The 11,956-nt window shown below is 42.2% G+C and overlaps 1 protein-coding gene across 4 annotated transcripts in view; it reads right to left on the bottom strand.

Moving 5' to 3' along the window:
- Positions 1–3,562: 3,562 nt before the first annotated feature.
- Positions 3,563–11,956, bottom strand: part of CA10 (carbonic anhydrase 10) — a 615,488-nt gene continuing 607,094 nt past the window's right edge. For all 4 annotated transcript variants that reach the window (XM_082371688.1, XM_082371689.1, XM_082371687.1 and 1 more), the window contains 3 exons: positions 9,284–9,438; positions 6,386–6,560; positions 3,563–4,869 (listed from right to left, as the gene is read on the bottom strand). In XM_082371688.1, coding sequence (XP_082227814.1) covers positions 4,847–4,869; positions 6,386–6,560; positions 9,284–9,438 — 353 coding nt within the window. In that variant the 3' untranslated portion in view covers positions 3,563–4,846. The remainder of the gene's footprint in view (positions 4,870–6,385; positions 6,561–9,283; positions 9,439–11,956) is intronic.

Genomic DNA, 11,956 nt, shown 5'->3' with positions numbered 1-11,956 from the left:
TGAATATTCCCTGAAGTCTGAGGGTCTCTGGTAGCCCAGTGGTTCAGACTCGGAATTCCCACTGCAGGAGCTCTGGCCTGACCCCTGGCTCATGAACCAAGATCTCTCAAGCAGCATGGGGTGGCAGGAAAAAAAGAAAAGAAAAAGAAAAAGAAGGAGCAGAACAATAACAAAGAGTAAAAAACAAAATAAGATTAGAAAACTAGCAGAGATGTTAGAAAGAATAAAAAATAAAAATATAGATGAAACAACAACTGGCAAGTAAAAGAGAACCACAATTGTAAAAAAGAGGGCCTTTTCCAGAGAACTAGAACAAAAAATTTCACAATTTGTGTGGGAACACAAAAGACCCTGAAGAGACAAAGCAATCTTGAGAAAGAAAAATGGAGCTGGAGGAGTGAGGCTTCTGACTTCAGACTATACTACAAAGCTACAGTAATCAAGACAGCATGGTACTGGCACAAAAACAGAAATATAGATCAATGGAACAGGATAGGAAGCTCAGAGATAAACCCACACACATATGGTCCCCTTATCTTTGATAAAGGAGGCAAGAATATACAGTGGAGAAAAGACAACCTCTTCAATAAGTGGTGCTGGGAATACTGGACAGCTACATGTAAAAGAATGAAACTAGAACACTCCCTAACACAGTATACAAAAATAAACTCAAAATAGTTTAAAGACCTAAGTGTAAGGCCAGACATTATAAAACTCTTAGAGGAAAACATGGGAAGAACACACTTAGACATAAATCACAGCAAGATCTTTTTTGATCCACCTCCTAGAGTAATGGAAATAAAAACAAAAATAAACAAATGGGACCTAATGAAACTTAAAAGCATTTGCAGAGCAAAGGAAACCATAAACAAGACAAAAAGACAACCCTCAAAATGGGAGAAAATATTTGCAAATGAATCAACGGACAAAGGATTTATCTCCAAAATATATAAATAGCACATGCAGCTCAATATTAAAAAAACAAACAACCCAATCCAAAAATGGGCAGAAGACCTAAATAGACATTTCTCCAAAGAAGACATACCAATGGCCAAGAAGCACATGAAAAGCTGCTCAACATCACTAATTATTAGAGAAATGCAAATCAAAACTACAATGAGGTATCACCTCACACCAGTTAGAATGGGCATCATCAGAAAATCTACAAACAACAAATGCTGGAGAGGGTGTGGAGAAAAGGGAACCCTCTTGCACTGTTGGTGGGAATGTAAATTAATACAACCACTATGGAGAACAGTATGGAGGTTCCTTAAAAAACTAAGAATAGAATTACCATATGACCCAGCAATCCCACTACTGGGCATATACCCAGAGAAAACCATAATTCAAAAAGACACATGCACCCCAATGTTCATTTCAGCACTAATTACAATAGCCAGGTCATGGAGGCAACCTAAATGCCCATCGACAGATGAATGGGTAAAGAAGATGTGGTACATATATACAATGGAATATTACTTAGCCATAAAAAGGAACAAAATTGAGTCATTTGTTGAGACATGGACGGATCTAGAGACTGTCATACAGAGTGAAGTAAGTCAGAAAGAGAAAAACAAATATCGTATATTAACGCATATATGTGGAACCTAGAAAAATGGTACAGATGAACTGGTTTGCAGCGCAGACATTGAGACATAGATGTAGAGAACAAACGTATGGATACCAAGGGGGGAAAGCGGTAGGGGTTGGGGTGGTGGTGTGATGAATTGGGAGATTGGGATTGACATGTATACACTGAAGTGTATAAAATGGATGACTAATAAGAACCTGCTGTATAAAAAATAAATTAAATAACATTCAAAAAAATAAAAAGCTGGAAAAAAAAAAAAGCTGGAAAAAGCCTTGGCTGTGAGGGGCGGGGCTTAGGCAGGGGCGGGGTTTAGGCGGTGGGAGGGAAATATGCATAGGCCCCACAGGGCCAGAAAGGCTCTGGGTGGGGTGTGGGTGTTGGGCTTAGGCTCAGTTCAGCAAGAGTGTCCCAGGAGTGCCTCTGTGCTTGGAGGTCAGAGGACCAGGTCCAGGACTGCAGCAGGCTCACTGGGCCTCAGTGGGCAGGGGAAATTCCCTGCGTGTCTCCCCTGATCCTCCGATCCTGGAGGGACCCCCCCCATCCACCTCTCCTCTACTGCCCCTGCCTCCCTCCTACACCCCTAGGACCAACACTGCGTCGAGTGGGCCTTGGAGGACAGGAGCCCAGCAGGCTTCCTGAGGCCAGGTGGGTGGGGGAAACACCCGCTGTGCCTCTCCTGATTCTCCGGTCCTGGAGGGTCCCCTCCCCCTCTGTCTGCCTCTTCTCTTCCTCCATCCTCCCTCCCTCCCACGCCTCTAGGACCCACGAGGTTGTAGGGGGTCCCAGAGAATGGAGGACCAGGCCCAGGAGCCCAGCAGGCCTCCCGGAACCTGAGTGGGTGGGGGAAACACTAGGTGCGCTCCTCTGATCTTCCAAGCAACCGAGGGTCCCTCCAGACGTGGGAACATTTCCCCACTCTCAGCCACCCTTCAGGGACACTGGTCCTATCTGGCCTCCACTTGTCCTCCCCCCTCACTCCCCCCACGTCCTACCCAGTCACTTGGGGGTTCCTCCTGTCTCCTCCATTTGGTATTAATTTGATGCCCATTTTGTGATTGATGCTAACCCCTCCCTGGAGGGGAAGGTATGGTCTGGTCTAGGAAAACCTCTAATACGTAGGCAATGCACGTGCTCTATAGTCAGTCTTTATAGAACAATCATTGCAGGTATTGTGCTAGCTACTTTAAGTAGCTATATAGCATTTAAGGCTCATAGTTCATGGAAGCAGTTATTAGCATCCCCAATTTACAGATCAGAGAAGTAAAGCAACTTGCCTAGGATCACACAGCAAGCAGGTAAGTTGTACGGTGATGATTTGAAGCCAGGCCTAGTTGACACACTACATCACTGCCTGCCCTTGCAGGCTGAAGAAGATTCTGACCTAGAGAGGAGGCAGCAAGCCATACAAAGAAAGACTGCCACCTGCCCACCCTAAATCTTTGCAGACAGATCTGGTTTTCCGGAAAAATATGATTGCTCAGAAACAGGGTCATATGTCACCATGGTTAAGGTCATCATCTAACTAATTTTGGTGCAAAAAGTGGAAAAAATCCAATTAAGTGTATTGTTTCAAATATGAAATATCTGGCTGTTTGATTTTTTTTTTTTTTTTCATCATCAATAAACCTAGCCACTTGCTGAAGTTTTTGACATATTTGTGGATGTTCCTGTTTGCACAGACCCTATATGCCTGTGCTTTCCCACTTTCTGGAGGTGTAACAGAAAGGAAAAATGAAAGTTATTTTTAATTTGGCCACTGAATGAACATCCAAGTCTTCCCTTCCAGCAGCTAAGCCTATATGTTTTCTCAACAGGGTATTAATTACCTGGCTCTGGGAATGACCAGACAGGCTGTTCTGGAGGCTCTGGCTGCCCTGCTGGCCATAATGCAATGGCTTGTGGACACAGCAGGACTCAGAGGCTTCAGCAGGGAGTGCCCTCCTCCTCAATAAACTCAGACACGGTACTGGATAACTTGTTAAACACATTTATTGATTTCTTGACAGTAACCAAATACAGTGAGTGACCATCATAAACAAGAAAAGAAAGGCATTCATTTGTACTTTGTGAGATCTAGCTGCACCTGGAGAGAAAAGACACCCCTTTCCCAAGAATTTACAAGGCAAAGTGCATTCCTTCAAGGGAGCATCACGGGGGTGGGGTGGGGTAGGTGGTGGCAGTTTTGAAATGCAAGAAATCTGTCGCCTACTATCTCAGGCTGAACCTCACCTCATATGAATGATCGAGGCATGGAGTGGAGTTAAAGTTATACTTGCTTAGCAAATGCATTCCCATTGCCACAAACTCAGTAAAAACTGGCTGCAAATGAGCAAAACATGTAGATGAAGGAACAAATGAAAGCAAAGAATGCAGTTGCATGGAGCCAGGGCCTAGCCTTTAAGGAAGGAGAATAGACCAAAGCCAGAAAAATGAAATTAACTTGTTAAACACATTTATTGAGCTGTTAACAATAACCAAACACAATGTATGACCTTTGGAAAATAAGAAACAGCAAATGGATCAATCTGATCTTGGCAAATCCTACTACACATATATGACAAAGAGGGGTAATAATTCCATTTTTTAATAGTCTGTGGTGATATATATATACAATGTGTATCTCTTCAATGTCTGTCCTTTTTACTTTTTAAATTGTTGAGTAAACAGAAGAATCACAATCTAGAAATGTGTCCTTGGCCAACTTTGTCTTGGCTCACCTGTCACCAGCACCCTTAAAGGATCCTAGGACATTATTTGAGATTACTTGATGCAAAGAACAAAGTCCACTTGATGCTGTCACAGCTGTGTTTTCTCCTCTGTCTCTTTTGGAAGAATTTTGTAATATACAAGGCTGAAAATTCTCATTGGGTAGATTTATTTGTTTCGGAAAACAGTATCAAAATTGTAATCAGGTTAATTGGTTATTTTCTTCTAAGACCTCTTATGAATGAGCCTTTTGTTTCTAAAATTTAACTTCCCATCTTGGGGGTTGTGTGAGTGTGTATGTGTGTAGATATATTTGCATGTGTGCGTATGTCTGTGTGAGTGCTTGTGTGTGTATTTGTGAGTGTGTGTAAGAGATGTATTCCTCTGCCAAGGTTTTGCAGACAATTTTCATGAAGAAAGGGCCAATCCAAAGAGTGAATGAGGCTTGAGGGAGGGAAGGAAAGAGAAGAAAGAAGGGGGACAGTTTAGGTTACATCAATTCATAGTTGTAGCATTTCACTGAGGTGGGATTCTTCTTGGCTTACTTTCCTATTTGAGGAGCCATTCATTTACTAGAAAGAGAGAGAGAAAAAACAAAACAAAACACACAAACAACACAAAACAAGGCATAATTGGATTAATTTACACACAGTTGGGGGGGCTTATTCCAAAGGGGAAGGGACAATTTTCTAAATGTCTGCTTACTTGTATGTATCCCAACTACCCTCTCCACTTTCTTATGAACCTCTAAGGCCTGAGTTATCCAATAGAGTTGTCACTAGCTACATGTGGCTAATATAAATCTAAATTAATTAAAACTAAATACAATTAAAAACTTAGTTGCGTTGTCACACTAACCGCACTTCAGATATTCAATAGCCACATGTGGCTAGTAGCTACCCTATTGGACAATGCAGACACAGAACATTTCCATCGTCTCAGAAAGCTGTAGTGGATGGTGCTGCTTTAGACCAGGGGTGGTCAAATGACAGCCTGCAGGTCAAATCCAGCTGTGAACTGCTTTTGTAAATAAAGTTTTATTGGAACACAGCTACAACCATTTATTTACATATTGTCTATGGCTGCTTTCACCCTAAAACATCAGAGTGTGGCAGAGACCCTATGACTCACAAAGCCTATATTTACCATCTGGCCCTTTGCAGAAAAAGTTGGCACTCCAGGCGTGTCCCTATTCCATCTACTTCATGATTGTTGTGAGGAGCACATGAGAGCCTGGATAGGGAAGCTCTTTTGAAACAATAATGTGCTGCCTAAATGTGGGGACTCTGGATGTTACCAGGCAGCTTTAGAAGCAGCTACCACCTCTACCCTCCACTTTATCTCTCCAACTTCCTCCACATTTCTTTCTTTAATTTTCTCTCTCAGACACACCCAGAGCCCAGGGGTTAAATGATTTGGCTGGGTTTGTATGGCTTGTTAGTGTCAGAACCATGGCAGCAACTTGGGTGTCCTAACTCCTGGTTGGGGGCATCTCCACGACACTGTTCTTCCTCCACCTTCCTTTCCATGTTGAGAGTTTATGATAATGATCAATAGGTACTTAGTGTGTAGAAGGGAAGAGGGAGGGCTGGGTGTGGACCAGAGGGTTATGGGAGGCAGGAGGCATCTTGAATGTCCCCTCTAGTAGGAATTATAGTCACTTCTAGGGACATAGCACTAGAAAAAGATGCATTCAGACACACACCTCATTGGGTCCCAATGGCCTGGCATCCAGAATTATTTGCTCACCTTCTAGGGGAAAAGGGAGTCTATTGTGTATATAACTAAAAGTGCTAATGCTTCTAGTTGTCCTGTTTTAACACGTAACTTTGGGAAAATCAGCCTCTCTGGGCTCCTCTGTAAAAAGGCAATGAAAATGCTGTCTTGCCTGAGCCAGACGAGATTTAAAGATTTGATCTCTGTCTCTGTTTATGAAATACAGACTTTTACAATAGAAAAGCACCATGTAAATATCACTTATAATTGTGACTCCTCTAATGGGAGATAGTGCCTGGCCTTTCAGAGTAGGTGTGAGCAGGAAGACTGGGCTTGGCCTGTCTCCACTGCCCTCTGAGCCACTGAACCCACCTCTATACTGAAGCTTCTGGGCCCGGTTGTTTGGACAGTCCTTCCCCTGTAAACTGAAGTTGATGTTGGTGCGGATGCAGCGGTTGTTGAGTGGCTGGACGGGCCTGAAGTTGTCACTCATGCTCAGAAAGATCTGAGATGGTTGATTCTGGCTGAGCAAGCGTAAGGAATGCATCTGAGGAGAGAGAAACAGCTGTGAGATCCACCCGTACTCTTAAATGTACCAGGAAAGAAGTAAGACCACGTAGACTGTGGCCAACCCGGGCAGTGCCAGCTGTGTTGGAAAGGGCACCTGAGGCCTCCACAGACCCTGATTCATGGGTTCAGTGAGTATAACCCACTGATGCCTCCATGCTTGGAGGGAGCCTTGCTTCAAGCTCCCTGGCTCCTGTGTGCCTCTGAACAAGTCAGTGATTCCCTTCTGTCCTATGACACACTGTCTGTCAAAGGAGGAAACCCAGCTGGATGTTCTCCAGGGTCTCTTCTTTCTATCACACCTCGGGGTTCAGTAATTCAGGGAATTATTCTCCCACATAGGTATTATTCAAACTACAGTGATTGGTCCAGGAGTCAGAGCTAAACTAAGCTGGATTAATTCAGTTCCTTTTCTGGAATATCAGGATCAGGAGCTGGACTAAAATGTTTGTAGCCATGTTCCACCCAGGACTGTGAAGCTAAAGAAGACTCTCTAGCAGTAGAGGAGAACGAAGCTAGGGTGCAGGAGGGAGCAGGAGAGAACAGAGAGAAAGGGCTTCTGGGGTTCTGATACCAATGACTTCCTGACATCAGTTTCTGATCTTAAATTCCATAAGATGCCCCAGTATCTCATGGATAAATCCTTTTTCTAAGCTGAAGTTAGCTGGAGGGGGTTGCTTGTCACTAAGAGTCCCAGTACATACAGATAGCATCAGGTACTTCAAATTGTTCAAATCGTTGTTGGGTTGTAAATACATATCCTGTAAAGGAGATTGGATTTGCTTTCTTTGCTTATCTTTCCTCTGAGTTTTCATAGACCCTCGCAATCATAGAATAGACTCATGTAATTTACCCTCCTCATTATAAAGAAGAGAATTCACTTCACAGAAGTGGGGCAACAGGCTTAGGAGCTCATAAGGAGCCATTAACAAAGCTGGCCTCAGAGGCCAGATCTCCTGGTTCCCAACCAGTTTTGAGAAATACTAGCCAGCCTAACTAGGAATACTGTGAGATGCTCTAAAAAATCCCACATTCAAATATGTTTATGAAATGCTACATATCATATTGCCTCTTCTTGGAGACTGACATGTATATCATTCTAAAGACCCTGAGAAACCTCCCGGCAATGAAATCGATTTAGCTCTTTTTATTTTATTTTGTCTCTTTTATTTCTACTTTATTTTTTTTAATTTTTTTATTTTTTTAACATCTTTATTGGAGTATAATTGCTTTAAAATGTTATGTTAGTTTCTGCTGTATAGTGAATCAGCTATACATATACATATATCCCTATATCTCCTCCCTCTTGCATCTCCCTCCCACTCTCCGTATCCCACTCCTCTAGGTGGTCACAAAGCACCAAGCTGATCTCCCTGTGCTATGCAGCTGCTTCTCACTAGCTATCTATTTTACATTTGGTAGTGTCTATATGTCAATGCTTCGTCCCAGCTTACCCTTCACCCTCCCCGTGCCCTCAAGTCCATTCTCTACGTCTGAGTCTTTATTCCTGTCCTGCCCCTAGGTTCATCAGAACCATTTTTTTAACATTTAGATTCCATATATATGTGTTAGCATATAATATTTGTTATTCTCTTTCTGACTTACTTCACTCTGTATGACAGTCTCTAGGTCCATCCACCTCATTACAAATAACTCAATTTCATTTCTTTTTACGGCTGAGTAATATTCCATTGTATATATGTGCCACATCTTCTTTATCCATTCATCTGATGATGGACACTTAGGTTGCTTCCATGTCCTGGCTATTGTAAATCGTGCTGCAGTGAATATTGTGGTACATGACTCTTTTTGAATTATGGTTTTCTCAGGGTATATGCCCAGTAGTGGGATTGCTGGGTCATATGGTAAGTCTATTTTTAGTTTTTTAAGGAACCTCCATACTGTTCTCCATAGTGGCTGTATCAATTTACATTCCCACCAACAGTGCAAGAGGGTTCCCTGATAAAGCTTTTTCAAACATATTTGACCAAACCATCTATTTTGTTCTGCCTTTTGAACACTAGAGTTGTAGAGCACACTTTGGGAACTAACCCTGCTGTCTTTTCTCACTCAGACAGGTAGGGTGCATCTATAATTAGTTCATGCTAAGCCTTTCCAGATGCTGATTCTTTAAACATAAGTGTGATGAGCTGAATTGTGTACCCCCAGATTAAAAAGTTAAAGTCCTAACCCTCAGTACCTCAGAATGTTACCTAATTAGGAAATAGGGTAATTACAGATATAATTAGCTAAGATGAGCTTATTGAGTTGGGCTCTAATCTAATATGACTGATTGGAGTAGGTCGTAACCCCATTTGACTGATGTCCTTATTGTGGGGGGGGGGGTTGGACAAAGAGACACAGACATTAAGAGAATGCCATATAAAGATGAAGGCAGACTGAGGTGATGCTCCTACAAGCCAAGGAACACCAAAGGTTTGCCAGAAAACCACCAGAAACCAGGGAAGAAGCATGGAACATATTCTTCCTCACTTCCTCAGAAGGAAACACCTCTGCAGACACCTTGATCTTGGACATAGAGCCTCCAGAACTGTGAAGCAATATGTTTCTGTTGTTTAAGTCACCAAATTTGTGGTACTTTGTTAAAGCAGTCCTAGCAAACTAATACAATAGGCACTCCACAAACCCAGCCAGTCTTCACATCATCTTCCCCATTAGCTAAAAGACCACAGAGAAGCTCACCTGCATCCTGGTTATATAGACAGGTTTGTTCATTATTATCCAGCTTGCCGTCTCATAGCAGGGTGGAATAGTCATTGACCCATCATAAGTAATGAAACTAGAGGTCTCTGGATATAGTTCCTCTATATTAAGTCCCTGTAGTAAATATGCATCATCTAGAGAAAAAAAAAAAAAGACTTAAGAATTAGGTTTCTTGAGAAAGTGCTGGTGTTGCTGATAAATTTTTTCTTTTCAGATTCCAGAAGATTGTAACTCTCAGGATGGGCTACAGTAACAAACAGTTCCCCAAATCACAATCACCTTAAACAAAGAAGGTCTGTTTCTTGCTCGGATACAAGTCCATTCTAGGTTGGCTGAGAGCTTCCTGCATGTCATTGTTGCCCATACTCTGGGACCCAGACTATCAGAGCAGCTGCTGTCTAGACCCTTGTGAGTCACAACGATAGGAGGAAAAGTAAGCATGGTGGAACATATGTTGGCTCTTAAAACACTGGCACATGTTGGCACATGTCACTTCTGCTCACATTTTGTTAGCCAAAGAAATCATATGGCCAAGGCTGATGTTAGGGATTTAAGGAAGCACATTCCTTCCATAGGATGAGACAATGAATATTGGTGAACAGTAATGTGGTCTACCACAAGGACAATAGGAAGAGCCAAGTCCTTGGTTATGGTCCCTGATACCTGGACCCATAACATTATAGTCACAATGAAGTACACAGTTAAAGCCTTTAGGACCCGTTAAAACATTGCCTGGTCACCATTTTTATTTATTAACATTGCTTAATTAAGAGAACATTAAGAAAATATTTTTAGAAAAGTAAGTCAGACCAAATCCTACCATGAGATTCAACTGTTAAGTTCAACAACTGATTTCATTTTTGTGGCTCTCCTCTCCATAAGGCCCATACAGATAACCCTTTGTCTTACACCTATTCGAGGTATTCATACTCATATATCTTTTATTATTAAATATACTTTTTCAGTTATAAAAGTAACATAAGTACATATAAGACTATATGGAAAAAAGAAAGAGGAAAATAATAACTCTGATCATATAAAGCAATTGCCATTAACATGTTGGTATATTTCATTCTGATTTTTAAATTCAATGCATTGGTTGTATTTTTATAAAATTATAATGTACTGGAGTTTTCAAATATCAATAAATTTCAATGAACTTCTGTCCTCCTCTTCTCATGATCCTTCCTCCTTTCTTTCTGCAGACTCTTTCTCTCTTCTCTTGGCTTCTAAAACACCATACTTGGGATTCCTATTTTTCTGGCCATTCCTTCCAGGATTCTGTTTCTGGATTCTGATTTTCTACCTGCTTCTCTCAGTGTTGGCATTTCCCGAGGATCAGTCCAAGGCTCTTTCTTCCCTCAGTCTATATTCTCATCATAGCCCATCTACATTCATGGCTTCCATTGCTCTCTGTATCCCAGTGATCTCTAATCTATGTCTTCAGGAGTCTTGCACCCACTGGTTTGCCATGAGTGTCCACCACTGTGGCCGGCCCAGGGAGCCTGGAGAACACATGGCAGGGACCCAAAGCCTGGCTGGCAGAGGGATAAGACCCGCTCCTCCAGTCCTCCTAGGTTCACAAACATTTTCCCATCCATGTGTTCAACTCCCAGTGGGAAAGGACTGACTCTTTGGTGGTTGATATAATCTCTCAAATTCAGTATTGTGCATGTATAATGGTAAAAAAGGACTTTCACATACAGCTGGAACCTCATACTGTCCTAGTAAGATTGGTCAGGCATATAATAACATCTTCATTGACAAGAAACTGAAGATCAGAGAGGCAGAGTGACCTGCCCAAGGTCAGAGTGCTAGATGGTAACTGCAGAGTGGAAAGTGGAATCCAGCTCATCTGACTTCCAAGCCAAAGTCATTCATTCATTCAAAAAATGTTCACTAGGCACCTCTTAGCGCTGGACACTGGGTTAGGCTCTGGGGGTAGAGCAGTGAACAAGAATAGATGCCTGCCCTCATTCTAGTTGAAGAGACAGATAACAAATTGCAAAAAAATATATAATATGTTGACCCTAATATCAGGGTGGTGATGATAAGTGCATCTTGGCCCAGGCTGTACCTACTTATCCTGAGCATTAACACTGCTAATCCACTTTCCTGGGCAAAAATCCCTTACCTTCCCCATCTCTTCCTCCAGAAATTGCTCACTCAAGTTTCTCTGATAGGAAAGAGCCATCTTTGCCAAGGAAATTTGGATTTCAGAGCTCCTTTTCTTGCCAACTGAGTTAAGGACAAGTCAACTGATCCAGTGATTTAGAACAATGTAAATAAAACCACTGTTAGCCTGCTTCATCCTAAACTGCCCCTCCTGGCCTCTGCCTACCCTTATAGGGTAACTGAACTTCTCCAGGGCTCTGTCCACAAAATGCCCAGGAGAGAGATTGGTCAAGCTGGATTAGGATACCAACACTAGGAGAAAGGGCTTTCTTTCTCTTTCCATTTAAATATTTCTACTTTTCTATCAAAATACCAATGAATCAAGACAGGCCCAAGGAGACATAGTGATTGGAATATGGCTGGGCTGGATCTGTACTCTGACTTGTTCAGTCAGATGGTTCCATGACAGAACTGTGGTGCCCAGAGTATACACAGATGTGATGGTCCTTGGAAGTTAGATCAGGTGTCCACACAACA

Source organism: Balaenoptera borealis (assembly GCF_965194805.1).
Source record: "Balaenoptera borealis genome assembly, chromosome: 20".
NCBI classification, from domain to species: Eukaryota; Metazoa; Chordata; class Mammalia; order Artiodactyla; family Balaenopteridae; genus Balaenoptera; species Balaenoptera borealis.
The sequence above is the reverse complement of the archived record's forward strand: the minus strand, read 5'-3'. Positions and strand labels throughout refer to the sequence as shown.